The sequence below is a fragment of the Biomphalaria glabrata genome, chromosome 16 (assembly GCF_947242115.1).
Source record: "Biomphalaria glabrata chromosome 16, xgBioGlab47.1, whole genome shotgun sequence".
Lineage (NCBI taxonomy): Eukaryota > Metazoa > Mollusca > Gastropoda > Planorbidae > Biomphalaria > Biomphalaria glabrata.
This window is the reverse complement of record NC_074726.1, coordinates 22,150,326-22,168,880: the sequence shown is the minus strand read 5'-3', so window position 1 is coordinate 22,168,880 and position 18,555 is coordinate 22,150,326. Positions and strand designations below refer to the sequence as shown.

At 32.1% G+C, this 18,555-nt stretch overlaps 1 protein-coding gene across 4 annotated transcripts; it reads left to right on the top strand.

Annotated features, from left to right (window-relative positions):
• Positions 1-4,318: 4,318 nt before the first annotated feature.
• LOC106062236 (uncharacterized) lies at positions 4,319-17,826 on the top strand. 4 transcript variants are annotated; one of them, XM_056014466.1, is made up of 6 exons: positions 4,326-4,464; positions 5,997-6,074; positions 7,502-7,564; positions 7,958-8,286; positions 14,269-14,309; positions 14,690-17,826. In XM_056014466.1, exons 3-6 carry the CDS (start codon positions 7,560-7,562, stop codon positions 16,580-16,582), a joined length of 2,268 nt encoding a protein of 755 aa, XP_055870441.1. In that variant the 5' UTR covers positions 4,326-4,464; positions 5,997-6,074; positions 7,502-7,559; the 3' UTR covers positions 16,583-17,826. The 4 variants fall into 4 exon arrangements, with proteins under 4 accessions (XP_055870439.1, XP_055870441.1, XP_055870442.1 ...); XM_056014467.1 differs by having other exon boundaries at positions 4,326-4,548; XM_056014464.1 differs by lacking the exon at positions 5,997-6,074 and having other exon boundaries at positions 4,319-4,464.
• The last annotated feature ends 729 nt before the right edge of the window (positions 17,827-18,555 follow it).

The window sequence follows — 18,555 nt, the reverse complement described above, 5'->3', positions numbered from 1 at the left end:
TCAATTCTTTCTTCTCGACCATCAATTCCATTTTGCTGGCTAACGCTAAGCTTTTATCATAGTTAGACATTGTAGATTGGTATAGATAAAGTTATTAAGTAGGATTTAAGTATGTGTAATTGTGTCGATGAATATTATTTATCTTATCTTATCTTATATAATACAGACGTTACTTCAAAAAAGATGATTACGTCCTACGCGTCATGCATTTAGTCATGCATATTAACCAATGACTTAAATTCTACCAAGTCACTGGTTTTCCTGGCTAGCTCAGGCAACCCATTCCATGCTCTAATAGCACTAGGGAAGAAGGAGTATTTGTACAAATTTGTCCTAGCATATGGGACGAGGAATGTGCCTTTATTTAGGATTGAAATATGTATATAGTATCAACACTGTAAAGAATTCTTACATTCAAATTACTAATAGACAAAATAATAATATTATGTTACTTTGCATGTATGTTTGGTAATTTAAATAATAGATAGTCAATAAATGTGTCAACTTTGTAATCAATGTTGTGTCAAATACAATGCACAAAATATTTAATAGTAACAAGTGTTGTAGCAAAACATGTATCTACAAATTAACCGGAGTAAGAGAGCTCAGAAAAAAAAAATTAAGCTCTAATCAAGTAGTAACATATATGTATGAACACAATATTTTCAAATATACGATTGCAAATGAATGAAGTAAATGAAAAAGAAATTAAATTAATAGTAATAAAGAAAAATATTTAAAGGATAAATGACAAACACATAAACGATAAAGATAACAATACAGTCTGCTCTAGAAGAAATAAATACATACAAGAATTTGACAAGAGAATCACCAATATGTAATTACAAGACTTACACAAACAACAATATAAATACGAGAAGTTACACTTGCGAAACTAATTCTGAGTGATCTAGTAGTCCCTAGCAAAAAAGGATGGGCTAAAAGAACAAAAAAGAAATCCCTCTAGATTTCAATCTAATGAAGTGAAATGGAACGGGACAAATAAATTGTGCCGTATCAGTCTTAAAAACATAAGACAGACCCACGCCATCCGCCCTTAAGAAACAATTATAGATATAAAAATAAAAATTCAGTGTGCTTAAGCTATAATTCAGCAATTAATCAATATAAATAGTTATTTCAAATTTCTCCAAAAAATTAAAACTTCCACAGTAAAGAGAAGTAAAGTCTCAATACAATTTAATACATAAAAGTAAATTCAGTGCTTAATTGTAACTTTTTGACTTGATCTGGTATAGAGTAGTGTTGATAAATCTAATTCTCTCAATGCAGTTCTCTCAATGCTTTCTCAAATGCGATGTAGGTAGTACTATAATATAATCCAAGAAAGTAATAGATAAACAAATAATCAAATAGGTACAACGCGCGATGATTTATTCTTCCCAGGAAAATCTAAAGCTATTCATGATAGCTAGAGCAAAGGCTGGACAAACCATAGGGTCAGCCAAAAGGAATTCCTTGAGGAATTTTGTTGGCAGTCTGGATGCCAAAACTTCTGCTAAAGCGGTTTGGAAGGCAGTAAGGCGAATCAAAGGGAAAGAATCAAATGCAATAGGGCATTTGAAAAACGAAGGACGAACTGTCACGTCCCCAAGAGAAATAGCCGACTGCCTTGCATCCTCAATAGCAGAAAAGTCATCCACTGCACACTACACGCCAGAGTTCCAAAAAGTCAAAATCAGGAAGGAAAGACACCCCATTGATTTCAGATCTGAGAACAATGAAGATTATAACAAACCGTTCTCGCTTGGGTATGGTTTAAGAAACAAGACGCATATATACTTCCATATAAATAATTTATCTATCATTATTTGGGGACTTCACCGACATACAGTTCAAGTGAAGTCTAAGTCGGATGAGACGATGACTTAAATGTGACGCAAAATAAACGATGTCACGATCAAGGCTTTCTTAGTTGGATCCTAAATAGTGGCCAGCTTCTATAGAAAGTTAATACGACGAAATACTCCAGTGATTTGATCATATATTGACGGCTATTAAATAGCCTCTCCATATCATGCTCTATGCATTGCCCCTTGAGGTGACAGATGAAAAATCAGCCTGTAAAGCCTCATGCAAATCTGCAAGGGTCTCGGAGGAGGTTTGGCCCCAAGATAGTTATATACGACGAAATAGTGTAGGTTTGATCCTATAATGTCAGCCAGCTTCTATATATAATTTGATGGGTGAAAAACTCTGGTGGTTTGACCCAATATTGTCGGCCGGTGTCTATAAGTATTTTTCATAGTGTCTCCTCCCATCCCTTATTTGGTCCTCAGAAGAAGCAACACGTACTATTTTATCTTGCTGCTCTTTTATCTCATTGAAGAGATTTGATAGTCTTTGATTTTATTTAGTTTGGTATCGAAGAAATGAAAACAATTTTACTTGACTGATGTGAGCGTATATATATATTATTTTCTGTTAAAAAAACAACAACAAAAAACAAAGAATGAATACATATTTAACTGCGCGGACACGGGAAGTATTGCATTCCTTACTAATCATCGGACTTGAAGACTAGCCTTATTATTATTATTATTATTTACTATTATTATTATTATTATTACATGTATATATATATATATATATATATACTTTATTTAAAAAAGCCAAACTAGAGTTTTCTTAGCTTTGACAGAGAGCCAGTATTATTTTTACAAACTAACAACAAAAACTGAACATTGTTCTAGTGACTTATTAACTTCCGTTTTCGATAAACGTGTCCATCCGTTCCTCAAGTGACTAAAGTTATTATAACATATTCTACTTTTGAATCTAACTGTTTTAAAATAGAAGCATATGAAAAGTCTATATGCAACTAAAAAAAAAATTTCATTTAAGTTAAGTCAAGTAAGACGCAATATAACAAGAACTAACAGGTTTCAATTTGAGAAGTTTAAATTTTTCTTGAAAAACCAGTTTATGTCGTTGAAAGTATGTTGCTTTGAAAATCTATTTTTATTCTTATTTTGTTTCTTTCAAATGACAACAGTGGATCTCACATTGTCTTAGTAAATAGAAAAGTTATTTTATTTTGCATCATTCATTAAAAATATATATATTATCTACTGTTTAATGTAACAAAAAGACTAGGGAAAGCTTATCACTTTTAGAGGTACTTAATTGACGTGAAAAGCTATTGGTTTCCTTTAATAAGAAAATTCAAAATCAGCGCTTTACTCATACCAAATGCTTTCCAATTGTGTTTAATTTCTCGAAAATTATCTTTAATTTTAGCCATAATTATGAAATCTTCAAAATTCAAATTATTACGAGACATGTAAACTTTGTTTTGAAATTCTATAATACTAAATCCACAATAGCCATCATACTGTTTATGATTGTTTTTCACGATTATCTTATTGTTGTAACCCTGTTCCTCCCTGACTAACCATCTTTTGTTTCCACGTGCAAAGTAGGGTGATTTTTGTTTATGCTATTGGGCGTAAATGACCTTGACTATGATAAAAATGTGTTAAGAGTTTAGTTATGATCAAGGATTTTTCAACGGAGGATTGTTTTTTTTTTTTTTCAATCGGTTTTTGTAAATAGTTGTATGTACATTTCGATTAGGAGAACTGTGAAATGATCTCTATTACTTGGAGTATTGGCTGTTCATAGTGGATTGTGCTTCTGCAATCAGAAGGATATCGGCGACCTGACAATCGGTGAGTTAACTTTCTTTAGTCTACTCCAAAGTCGTAACATTATATTCATCCAAAAGGTGATGTTTTCTGTCAGTTCAACTGCTTAGCTAAATTCATAAATTCACTTCGTAAATGTTAGGCAGTAGACTTATAATTAAATAAGAGCAGTTTCTTGATAAGATTTCCAAAATGTTGCGTTTTGGTTTGAGAACTAGATTTAGTTGTTTTTTTATTTACTCAATAAAAATATTTTTGAAGCCTTAATTGTAATATGTTTAGATCTATCTTATTAAACAAAATAAACACAAAAAGATTGATTATTCTGTACAAAACAAAGAATGTAAATTGTATACTTTATTAAGCTGTGTAGGATAGTTTGCTATTTCGCTGTTGTGTCTTAATTTAAATTCCTATTAATAATTATTTAAGTGAAACAGGATAAGTGTCAGCACATATATTATGTGTATATTATGCATATTATGTGTAGCTTGATAAAATTAAATAAATAAGTACATTTAAATTTCCGCTTACTCCACGCCGCCCAGGGAAAAATTGAAAAAAATTCCTATGAACACTGTATGAATTTTCTGAGGCTTTTCAATTCAACCTGTGAGAAGCCTTAATATGTATATATATATATATATGTATTTTTAAAAGTAAACCTGTGAGATGTAGCAGAAATTTTGTAATAGAAACGTAAGCTACACGCATGATGGCACCTGGAAAGATAATTATGCATTTTTACTGTGCAAGTTAACAAGCTGAATGCTAATCTTATGTGTTATTGAGTTATGTAAGTTGTAATATGTAATAGAATGGCAGTTTACATGTCCTATACTTTATATTTTACGCTCATTTATGTTACAAGATTAAACATGTAAGTAGAGTAAAATGCATTTATTAGCTGTTAATATAATTATTATTTAATAAATTTATGTTGTGTGTCAGAGTGTCGAAGTTGCTAGGATACCTTTTGTAATTTACACGTTGTAGATTTTAGTATTTTAATACAAATTGAGCTAAAATATGTGTATTAAGTTGCTTAAAAGAGACACGGATATTCTCACCCAGATACCCCCTCCACCACCCACATATCCCAAAAATATTGTTACGATCTTCTCTATCAGGCCTTCTGCAAACACTACTCAATAGCACAACACATCTAAAACATCAACTTGACAACAATAGCTTCAAGTAACAATGTGGCGGTTTAATAACAAATTACATCGACAGCCAATTCAACACTTTTTTGGCCTCACTAACTTCTAATGCTTGAACACAATAGAACTGCCTACTAACACTACAAGTCTTTCTCTAGCTCGTACAGCTACATTTTTGAGGACTTCTAAGGTACCACAAGTCCTTACTGCTTTTCTGTCCTGAGCTCAACTGTACATTGTTACACACTGTGTCTCTTCCTTGAACGCTTTCGGTCACATGACCACAACATGGGTCATATTTGCGTGAACTAGCAATACTGTCCCTTGTTCAACAGCCGTTGACCCGTTGACCTGTGTGATTAGCCTGAGTCGTGTCTATCAGTAGGCCGCACATACGTTAACCCTTTCGGTCATCCACTGGGAGTTACTACAATATGATATATATATATACATATAATAGGCGTAGCCAGGATGTTTTTTTTCGAGGGGGTTTTGGGGGGATTTTTTTTTCTGCCCCCCCCAAACCGTCCGCCATATATATATATATATATATATATATATATATGTGTGTGTACATAATTCATATTTTATTACATTCTGATCCTTCATTCTTTCGGAAGACGTTTATTGCTCCCTAGAATAGGGCTCTTCCTTGAGTTAGTTTTAAAATTGAAGACTCCAGGCTTTGCCAGAAAGAGGTTCACACATCTCCCACAGCGCCAAGCCAAGCGCAATTTTCGGTGTTGAAAGCCAAGAAAATGCATATTCAGAGACATCTACAGTGCATTACCCTGCTATTAAAAAGTTTTATTTCAAAAACTTTATGTGCTATTATTACTGACTTAGATCCTCCCACTCCGTTCGGCGCACCGGGCGGCAAACTGTTTCCACAAAAATCTGTCACTGGCAATGTCTGAAGCCTCTTCCCACCTGCTCTAAGGACCTACATGAAAGTGTGGCGCCAAGTTGTACTAGGATGTCATCGCAACTCTTATCATGCGTAATTAATTTTTTCGAAGAACATAACCCTCAAACCTCATGCGACGCACTGTAACAACATTTCTAAGGTGTCGACTCCCAGTTTGGCATAAGATTTCCTTGATTAAGACCCATCTCAGTCATCTTTGTTGAGTCACATTTAGTTGTTTTTTTTCAATTTTGGCAGATGACTATTCACTGCACTTTAGTATTGGAGCCCGTCCAGTGGTAGAAATGGATAATGTCTCTTGACTCTTGGAATTAGGTGACTGTAGTTTTGCTTTAGATTTTATATCGAAAAGGGAAGTTTTATCATTAAAATCATCAGTTTGGAGTTTTTAAACTAAAAAATCTCTGAGTTGTTTTTTTTAATTCAAAATCCCATTTAGCTACGCTCATAGAATTTGGTGACTGTAGTTTTCTTTATAATAAAAGCATTTTTAATTGGATTTTTTCTATAAATATTGAAGAGGTATTTTTAACTTCAAACCTCGCTGAAGTGGGATTTATACTCAAAACCCCTTTGTCTACGCTTATAGAATTTTGAGTGTGTAATTTGCTTTTTTTATATGAAGAAGTGGTTTTATCGTAAATTTCGGAGGGGTTTTTAAAATCAAAATCTTCCTTATCTGTACTCTTGGAATTTGGGGATTTTCGTTTGCATTTTTTTTGTTTTGTTTTTTATAGAAGAGGGGGATTTAATTGCAAAACTCCCTGGTAGGGGGTTTTAAACTCAAAACCCCCTTGGCTGTGCTGGGGCAAATGATGGTTTAGTAAAATCGCACATAAAAATGTATAAAATTAAAGCAAAAAATCAGTCACTAAAATCCGAGACCCCCCCCCCCCGGGGGGATTTTATTTCGGGGACGTTTGCTTTGGTGGTAGAACGGTTTTCTTCAGAAGCTAAGGTCCGTGTTTTTTCACTCTCCATAGCTTTGTTCGTCACCGTCTCTCTCCAACTTATGCGGTCTTAGGCTATGTCTACCCAATGGTCAGAATCAATGTTCGCTGATTTTAATTTTTCTTTATCACATCACATCACAACGAAACGGATGTGGGGGCGACCAGTTTTTCTTGATCCAGACGCAAGTTGTCCGTAGAGAATGACTTTCGGGATGCGATTGCCCTCCATCCAGCGAACATGTCCAAGCCAGTGCAGGCGGCGTTGTCTTAGGACTGTAAAGATGCAAGAAAGATAGGATATACAAACTAAACACAAGTTTTAGCATGAGTGGTCCCGTATTAATAAACTGCTCGCTGTCCTTTATGTCGTCCATAGGGAGATTTGGACTAGGAAGTGGATTATCTTAAACTTTGAAGGAAAATTCGAAACATGTGAAACATTTAACAAAAAAACATTTTTACTACGCCAAATAAATCTTCGAAAAACCTTAAGAAAATCATGTCTTGAATATTCCTTTCATATAGGCGGATCCGATAGGGATCTGGCTCCAGACGCTATTTGTTTTGTGTAGTATGTTTTTCCAAAATATTGACGTAGTGGAATTAAATATAAAAATCTTAATATATTCTACATAATTTAAGATTACACCTAGAAATTATGTATCTAGAATCTCCAATGATAGATCTCGATGTAGTCTAAAAAATCTAGATTTAAATATAGTTATAAGATTCTATTTATTTTTAATGAAAATGATGATACTCTTTCTTCTCTTTCATTTATTTATTAAGACATGCAGCTTGGAACTGGAAGATGGTGTCATTTTTATGAACCTTACAGTAAAACTAAATGAGGTATACACAGTTAACTATTGATTACCCTATTTGAGTTTTCGTTTTTAACTAGATAACATCTCAAAAACTTAATCACATGCAAAGCTGTTAAAAAAGTCAAAGTTGACTCAACATGATAAAAAATAAGCTTTGAATAGTAGTGTCTTTAAATAATTAACTTGATGACACGTCTAAAAAGTAAGAATATTTTATAATATAATCTACTACAATTAAAGATAAGCATAATTATATGTTTTCGTTTTCATCTTCAAAGTAACTTGCGGTTGCCTAAATGATAAGCAGATATAATAATGTGATAAAATTAAAGTTTAAATTACATTAATAATTAATAGGTGTAATAAAAGTGAACAATACTAATTAGTAATAAAAATGACAATGCTTACTTTATTTAAGAGTTCCATGTAAAACAATGTCACGAGGAAATCTTAAACCTGAGCATAAGAAATGCATACAGACGCTATACAAGTATTTAAAGGACAACATTGATGCATCCCTTATTGTAGACTTCTTATATCAAGAAAAAATTATTGGACTTGAGGAAAAAGAAACTATACTTTTGGAGAAACGAAAATCTGATAAAAATGAATTACTCCTAAAATATATTCTTAACTCCAGAGCTTTGAACAGTTTTGACATTTTTCATCAATCTCTTAAAAGTAGACATAAAAATGTGTATGAGACAATTGAAAATGAACTAAAAAGAATCACACAAACACTCTGTGGTAAGTATAGAAAAATTAGATGTGTACACAAACATTTCTTAGTTTTTTTTTAATTATTTATTTTTCAAACAAAAATGCATTCTGCATGTGTTAAAAAACGTTTTTTTAAAAGGAAATGTGCAGAACAACTGGCTGAACCTTTCCTAGAGATTTTCTATAATTTCCTAAACAACCGTGAGACTACATCCCTGTGGAAGTCGTCCACGTTATACCTGTCCTAATGGTTGTCAAACCTGTATCATTTACATTAATTGCTTCTAAATGATTAGATAAACTAGTTAAAATTTTTAAATAAATGATCTTTTTAATAAGTAAGACCCATTAATATTCGCATACCAAAAAAGAGTGTAGTTGATGCTATCCTTTGCATTATAATTCTATTTGCAAACAGCTTGATTCACTCAACAAATATGCAAGAATGTTGTTAATTGATTTTTTCTCCGATTTCAGCACAATCAGAAGACGTATCTTTATTTTAACAATAATGAAGCAATAAAGACAATCCATATATAAATTATTATGACAATGAATTTTTAATACAAACATCTAAGTGATTTATCATTACAAGCACATTATCTAACTCATTTATTGTCTATACAGAAGCACCCCAAGGGGCCAAGACATCCCATTGTGGTACATTATATACACGATCTTTAAGCAAGTAGTCCTTTATAAAAAAGTTTGCAGATAAACCTGCTCCTCTTGCCCTGCTCTCAGAGACCGCGGACGTAAATCAATAGTTCAGAGAAATATAAAATATTTAAACAAGATTACAAAGAGAGGTTGTGTTATCACACAAACTGAGAGGTGACCCCAGTAGGATCTCTATTAGATCCGCCTATTTGCAAGTAATATTCAAGATCTAATTCTGTTTTGTCTAAAGAGTTGTCGACGTAAAAATGTTTTTAGCGGCAACCGAAAAAAAGAATAGACGCTATAAGTTTTGTGTGGTCTGTCTGTCCGTCCGCCCATCCGTCCAGTTTAGATCTCAGAAACTATAAGACCAAATGAAAATCGGGCATCATGATATTTTAAATCATTCAAAGTTCTGATGCAAAAGCCTCTTTCATTTTTTATGCAAGCAGATTGTTCAAAAAACACACCACTTTTAAATGAAAACTTCAAGGGAGGTAAGCTTTTTAGAAAGGTCACATACTTCATTAATAAGTTAAGCTTTATTTATAGATTCGCGCATTGATACACAATATTTGCATCTAATGTCACAAAGGGAAGATGTCAATGGATCATAATAAAATATATATTTTTTCTATTTACTAATCGTCACCACCTCGAAGTTGGTGCCATAGTGTAGAAACCCTATTTTAATATTGTGAATGTTATTTCTATATTGTGAATGTTATTCACAACTCATGTTGCCCTAAGGTGAACACTTTTGACCTTAAGTGAACAGGGTTAAGGGCAGTCAGTCAATATAGGGAGTTGGTAGCAAGCACTTGAGAGAGTCACTTAATATAGTCAGTTGAGTTAGTTGTTTAAAGAAGTTGGTTATACATTAGTTACTAAGTTGTCATTATATTCGCCATATTTCTATAGAGGATTAATGCTGACCATTCCTGAATTGAATTGTGTATCATATTCAATATATGGTGTTATTACTTAAATTAAACTTATTTGTGTCTGCTACATCAAGTGTCATTTCCTTATTCTTTGCATTATAATATGAACCCAATGTCACCACCACGCCTACATAGATAAATCGACAATAATATCACAGCATCAAAACAAAACCACAGTGACATTTATGATGTCAAAAATACAGCGGTGACACTAAGTAACTCATTGAACAGAATACTGATTAAAATTTTGTTTTCAAAAAGAATTTGGATACAAATTTCATTTTAGTTGTAAATTTTTAAAAACTAACTACTTTTCTATCTCGCAGTTTTGATATATCCTCATTATACACTTGACAACAGTCTTAATTAGACTAAATCAAGGCCAGATGTAGATCTGATCTAGATTTAGATATAAATGTATCAAACAATTTGAACACAATTCACATCTATAATCTTTTAAGGAAAAAGCTTATTTTCTGACTGCTTATTACATTAAGAAGGGAATGTAATGCTAAAAACATAGTGTACTATTACACAGCCTCCTAATCCTGATAATAGGATTAGCCTAGATGTAGACTCTTAATCTAGTAATTTTAAGATTAAATGTCATGTAAATTATAGTCTAGATCAAAATTCTATTTCTAGATTCCAGATTCTATTCTAGATCTAGTATGAATTCTAGATTTAGTCCTAGATCTAGATCTACAGTCTAATAGATTTAGTTTTGATCTAAATCCAGACCTAGAGCTTGGCTAGATACTAGATGTAGTGTAAATCTAGATCTAGATACACATCTAAATCTAGTATAAAATGTAGTTCAGAATTAGATTCTAATTTTAGAGATCTAGTCTACATTCTAGTTCTAAATTCTACTTCTAAAATTAGTCTAGATCTCGTTAGATCTAGAACTTGTCTAGAAATCTAGATCTAGTCTAGATGTAGTTCTAGACTATATCTAGAACTAGAGTCTAGAAATATAGGCTAAAACCTGTCTAGATCTAGATATATTCTATATTCTGGATATAGTCTAGACCTATTAAATAAATAAAGCAATTATGATCAGAATTATAAGGAGTAGTGAGTAAAAGTGTACTATGCTTTTCTTATGGGAAACCGGTTTAGTTGTGAGGATTCATTTTTTTTAAATTTCCTAGCCCATCTACTCCAATATATTTATTGAAATTGTCAGAAGAGGTAGGTATCTTTGAGCAGTGGCGTCACGGGGCACAGCTCAACACAATTTTGGGGATGAAAAACAAGTTGGAAAAATTATATCTTGGCAAAAGCAGACACATCGGAAAGAAAATAATAAAATCTCTAGATATATCTTGGAGAAATGTCGTCACTAGGGGTGCAAAGGGTGTTGTTTGCACCGTTTGACACCATTTTCCCGGGAACAGCCAAGTTGGAAATATTTAGTCTTGAGAAAAGCAGATAAATCGCAAAAGATTATAATAAAATATCTAGATATGTACCAGAATATGCCTAGACAAAAGTAGATGTTAGTTTAAATGACACAGCACAATGTTATACCAAAACTATGGAAACCTGTTTAGGTTATGTAAAGTCTGTTTCTAATCATGATTAATTATCATTGTAAAATTTGCAATAACATTTCCAGAAATATCATAAACAGTGGGATTTTACGCTTAAGTAAAAATCAATAAAAGTAGGTAATCGGCTCACTGTATTGGTTCAACAAAAATAATAACTAGCATTAGTGTTTATTAGAACGTATTGCAAGAAATTTAATAGGGGAGGAGTAACACCCTGAACACTAGGCACCACCGACACTGTATCGGGATTTTCCAAGCTGTTCTTGAGTGATCAGTTAACGCAACTCTACCTATTCCAGAAGAGTTGCAAGAGTCTTATCAAAATTAACATGTTGCACTGTTTGCGTTTATGTAAAACAAAATAACGTCATATTGATTTTTAAAAATGTATTACATTTAACAATACTATGTTTGAATATTCCTGGTCCTTTGGTGAATTCGATGGGGGCGACTCCGAGTTCGTGTAATATAACACAAATTATATTTGTAATCTTGTTTTTTCTGTAAAATAAATTTCATGTTTCGGATGTTCCTTTAAAGATAAAGATAATTTACTTCCTATTCCAAACCTCCCGCAGTACGACAAAGGAAGGCAGCGAGCAGCTTTGAACATGGGACCGTCGAGATAATTTGTCTATTTCGCTAACCGAACGACCAGACATTGCTGTTAGCTTAGTAGCAAACTAATAGCATATTATTGTGTGTTCATGAATTTATCATGAATTTTTAACCAACAACTTGTAATGTAAATCCCAATGACAGCTTCTATTTATGGCTTCAATGGTTTAATACTGATAGTAAATGTTAGTTAATAGTTGGAATCTGAAGCCGTGTATGTCAACACTTATTGTTTTAGATTAATGCATTTGCAATAAATGATTTTTTTATTAACAAAGGGAACATCAAAAATATATACCTACTTATAGCTTGAACCTTAGATGATGCCGAATCATAGATTAAGTTATAGTCTGTAGACCTATTTTTGAGATCTATGTTTAAATCTACAGTTATATAGATATTATATATATATATTAGGGGTTATCTAGGAGATCTAAGAGCATTCGGAAAAGCGAATATAGAAGAAAAAACTCATCCACACACCCCCTACCCAGAAAATAAAAGACTGTGTGCGACTGATCTTAACAACCTGATAAATGTGGTGGTCCTACACATGTTGTCCTGGTGTACTGTGTATAGTTGATAGTGTTGACCAACAAGCGTTTTTGTTTTCGTTAGGCTTACCGCAAGTGTTGAGTGGTCAGGCAAAAAAAGTTTACACAATGGCCTTCTTAGTCAAAAATATAAATCTATTATACCCGTACACTAGTTACAATGGTAAAGTGTTTTTTAAACACCCAGTATATTTTTCTTTCTTTACTAGATCTAATTATGGAGCTTTCGATTAATTATATATTAGCTATTTTAAACTGTACTGTAAGGTGTTCCGTTATATAACAAGTCAATAGAATAAAACGATCAAATTAGCTTTCTTTCTACAAGGCAAAAATACACACACACACACACATGCACGTCTATGTTTTATTTTAATGTGTAAAAACGTATGTAAGAAACATTAATTATCACTGATTTTATAATGGTTTCAGTAACTGTAACATTAGGGCACGGTAGTAAGCCTATAGTCCTCATGTATGTAAAAAGTCGTCTTGGCCTGATACACAGTGGCTAAGCACGCAAATTAAGTAAACAAAAATAGTAATGACAAGAAGCTACCTAATACTCAAAAATTATGAAGAATATCGTTATCAAATCAAGAAGCTTAATGCAAAGTGATATTCAAGTTAACACGTTAGGAAAAGTAATTTAACCGTAATATTTATTTACAGTGTAGTATGCTGTATTATTTTGTTGCGTTTATCCATTCTGGCTTTAAAATGGTCAATCTCTATCGATAAACCAAGTGTCAAAGACTAAAAAAATATAATAAGGATTAAGGGGTGTTTAGCTGTCCCTCGTGTAGATGTCTGGCCTATAGTCAGCCACGTGATTGGGCTTTTTCTCCAAATAAGCTAATTCATTCTTCCTGTAGAGGTGTGGCTTGATTTGGTCTATCATTGAACTCAATGTGATGGATAAAATAAATAAAAGGGTTGGGAGTTGTTCCTCTCTACCCGTGTTATCTGTGTAGAGGTGTGGCTTGCAGTTTAGTCTCCTAATGAAGATTTACCACCAAGTAAACAAACGTAGTTCCCTCTTAAGGTGTGACTTCTAGAGAGTGTCCAAGTGCTGACATTAAACCTACGTCCATCGTATTTGACTTGTGGGCACATGTCTATCAATGACCTTAATATGATGGACTAAACAAAAAGGGGTGGGAGTTCGAATATTACTGATTTAGTGCCCTACTTAAGGAATTTGATGACCGTAGTTTGCTAAAAATGTCATTGACGATGGGTCTTTAATTTTTAAAAAAATCCATTTTCGCAATGCTTAGGATTGTGATGGATTTACATTAAATTTTTCACATTAAAAAAACAACAAAACTAGATATATAACAGAACGAAAATCTCCCCCCCCCCCAACAAAACCTCCCCATCTGGTTTTGCCTGTTGACCTCTTCAGTTGCAATAGAAGTTGTAAACGGGTATTTGTGTCTTTTGATACTTTTTTTTTTCATTCTGATAAACGTGGCAGTTGTGTTTAAAAACACTTTTTGTAATGCAATAATATTTCAATTTTGCTTATTAAAAAGTTAAGCAATTTTGCATTAAAATATTAGTATGCATTTTGTTTGCCTACACATAATATATTTGTAAAATAAATAGGAAATTGTTTATGCTAAAAAATAACATTTTATTTTTAAGCAATCTTTTCATTTTTTTCTCGAACAGGTGCAAGACTTGAAGATGTGGAGAAAAGAGAAAAAGGAGAGGTAATTAATTTAATCACATTTTAATTTTGCTTATTTAAGCTTTTGCTATTTATTTCCAACATTTAAAATATATGTGTAAAATAAATTTGCAAATTTAAATTTTCAATTGTATAGCATTTTATGTTTTTGAATCTAATTAATACAAATAAAATTTAAATACAAAATATTTGATTAATTTTTCATTTTCACACATTTTACTAGAGGATGCAGCGCCAAGCTCAATAAATAATAGAGATATCTGCAATAGTAAAAAAAAACTTATAAATTATTCATTCAGTTTAATAATCTAAGATTGTTTTTTTATAGTTTATTCTGATTTTTATTGACACAAACTAGATATTTTAAAATTAATATTGATTTCGCAATTTTTACGATTTCAGGTGTATCTGTGTGGTCTCACGGTTCTACTTTTTAGTGTTAATAAAACAGACTCACAAGTTGTGTCTAAAACACTGATGAATGGAAAACCTCTGAAAAAGACTTTAGGAATCAAGATGGGAACCACGTGTCATTCTGAACGTAAACTGAATTTTGTGAAAAGTCCACAAATAGAAAAATGCATGAAAGATTATGTAAATATAATTGAAAAATTAATAATATTATTTACAATTAAATCAAAAGGATACCATGCTTTTTTAATAGCTATAAGGTATGCAGGAAAAATGGCGAACACAGATTTGCAAGTGATAGAGACTTTGAAAATACTGTTTGGTCCTAATATTCTGAAAAAATATGTGGTTTTACTTCTAATTTATGAAGATGAAATAAAAAAACAAAAAATATGCATCAAAAACTGGCTTTCTCGACAAGATAAACATGTAAAAAAAATGTTTAAAGAATGTGGAGAGAGAGCCGTTATTTTTAATACAAAAACAGGAAATTTAAAATATCTAGATCAAATAGAAACAATCGTTAAGGTAGTAGACAATCTACAGTTTAATGGAAGGCGATATACGCTTGATACATTTAAAGAAGCTGAAAAAGGGCGGACAAAATTATTAGAGGAAGAAAATGAGCATAAAACATCATCAGCGTTGACAAAATGCAGAGAACTTTTAGAATCCTGCAATGTAATAATTGCAAACGATAACAAAGAAAACATTAATAAAATGGTTTTATTAATAGAAGAAGCACAGTCTCTAAAGAAACATATTATTGAAGAAGATGCTTGCACCAATGTTTTATTTGAAACAATTAGTGCTGTTGAAAGTGTAATTAACAGTCTTGAATCGCATTATAAAAAATTAGTTGAAATAGAGCAGAGTAGTAATGATATTGGACGAAAATTACATGAAACTGAACGTTATCAAAATTTAGAACAAATAAGTCGCATCGAATCTGAAATTCGTAGTCTTGAAGAGGAACTCTCCATCAAGGACAATGAAAAGAGAATTTTAAAAGAAAAGCTACAAAAGACAAATGAAAGTAACTTGAAAATTGAAAAAGAAATTGAAAAAAATAATGAAGAACAAAAATTTGGAGACGAAAAGATGAACGAATTAAAACTGATGAATATGTCTCTGAGAAAAAAAGGAAAGACAAAAAGAAAAACCTATTTTATTACATATTTTTGTTTCATCTGTCTGATAATTGCATTAATTGCATCTTATTTTCGTTGTTACGGTCAAAACGAGCACAAACAAAAATCTACCTTGTCTTCGGGTTTGCTGATTAGGGTTGACAACTACTCATGTACAAAGTTCAATAGCAATCTCTACTTTGGTTACATAAAATATAAACTAATACGGCAAATTGCACGAGAATGTCAAGCCTTAGGAAATAATATGTCTCAGATATTGCAAAATGTAAAAGCCAAACAAAGAAAAATAAAACTTATAGGTAAAGAAAGAGAAAAACGAGAAATTGAAAACCAAAACATACTTTATAAGCTTATAGACTTTCAATTAGATTGTAAACCTGAACATGCAAATATGACACAGTTTTTGCAAAGGCTAAAACGTAGTACTTTGAAGAAAGCAACAAAACTAAAAAAAATTAAGAGATTGTCTAAAAAACGAAGAATAATTTTTAACCAGAATGTTCAAGAGTTAATATTAGATTTTGAAAACACAAAACTCTATTGTTACGAAAATACTCACACATTATCAAAAAAGTTAAAGTTTTTTGAAAACAAAAACGAAGTATTGGCTCATAATTTAACAACTATTCAAAAAATAAATCAAGAAACGAAAGATAAAATAGAAAAAGTTAAACATGTTTATCATAAAGCTTTAGTGAATTGCAAATTAGCAATGAGCCATTGCACAGAATAATAGTGAAAAAAAAATTAAATTATCCAATTTACAAATATATATAAGTGTTTGATCCTATAGGCATTTCGAAGTCTTGATATTTTTTTTTTTTTGTTAATTCATATTTTTTTATTAAGTAAAAAAATATCACTTTTACTCTCTGATTGCTTTTTTAGTAGATGTAGTTATAACAATCTAAAATTGGGGTCAGACTTATTGTTGTACACGTACCATATGTTGCAATGTCGTAGTTCGTTGTTTAGGCCTACTACGATTTGTCTCGGCTACACATACACAATTACCAATATCCACATTACCAACATAGATATAAGCAACATACCCTGAATGTCTGTAATGTATATTACACTCTAATGTTGGTTACTATTATTAATCCACATTGATCTAAATACAAAAAGATATATGCACATCTTTAAATAAATACTTTAAATTTCTTTTTCTTAATCAAATTATGTAATCATACATATATTTTGTTGTTAAATGATTTTGCTGAAAGGCTAGTAGCGATGTAGCCGACACATTTGATGAAGGTGAGTTCTGGAAGTGTTTGAGGGAACGGTTTTTCGGAAACGTTCGGCTTGGGAATTTTAACTTTCGGTGCAGGATTGTCCGCCGATATGAGGTGCTGACGTTTTCACGAAGACTTGCTTTAGGCTCGTATTAAATGTGCAAATAGTATGATATGCTAGATGTGGCTCCATTGTTAATTATTATTATAATTTATAGTTTTGTATTCGAATTATTTTTTTATAATTATTATCGTTGCGTTTTTATTATCTTGAGTATGATTATTATTTGTATATATATTTTTTATATTTGTTATCCATAGCCTTAATTAGCTTAGTATCAGTTAGGTTTTTGTAGCCAATCATAATAAATAGTTTATTTGATATTTTTCTACGAGAATTTATAAAAGGACTGTCTAAATCGGTCCGATACATCATAGTTAGCCTAAGATTACTGCAAAGTGTTTCGGAGTTAATTGATTAATAAACAATTCATAAGGCTCCAAGTTGTTTCAATTCATGTTATCAAGTTTTAACATTGATGTAGCATTTTGACCAATCTTAGCAGTGAGCAAGAAAGAGAAACTTAACAATTGTATTTGTTAATAAATTGTTTTATTCAATGGTTCCCAGAAACAAACACATTATTTGATATCCAATTTGTCATAATACGATAACAAAATCAAGCTACCTTTTGTAATTATTGATTCTAATGTGAATAAAAAATAGTAAAAGTAAAAATTATGTTTTACAAAAAAAATAATATAATTTCATTGCAGTTCTCTCTCTCTCTCTCTCTCTCTCTCTGTATACATTAATAATGGGCGCAGCCAAGATTTCTTTTCGGGTCGGGGGAGGGGGTTTAGGGGGGATTCCCCCCGCCCCCACAGCGAAAAAAAAAATATATATGTGTGTGTGTGTGTACACAATTAATCTTTATTACATTCTGACCCTTTCGGAAGACGTTTATTGTTTACTGTAGACTTCCCGCCCTTGCTAGCAAGGGGGTCTGGGGGAGCTCACAGCGCTCCCACAGCGCGGGGCGAAGCCCCTCCGCCGCGCACTATTTCTGGTATTGAAAGCCAACAAAATGCATATTCTGAGATATCTACAGTGCATTATCTTGCTATTAAAAAGTTTTATTTCAAAAACATAATGTGCTATTCTTACTGACTTAGACCCTCTCGCGCCGTTCGGCTCATTTTCCGGCAAGCTGTTTCCGCAACTCTTATTTTGCGTAATTCATTTTGTCGGAGAACATGTCTCGCAAAACCTCATGCGACGCTCTGTCACAATCTTACTAAAGGGTCGACTCTCAGTTCGGCATATGATTTCCTTGATTTAGACCCGATCTCTATGACTGACTCCTAAAATTTGTCTTAGCCATCTTTGTTGAGCCACATTTAATTAGTGTTTTTCAATTTCGGCAAAATACTTTATTAATGGAGCCCAAGCCACTGGAAGGAATTT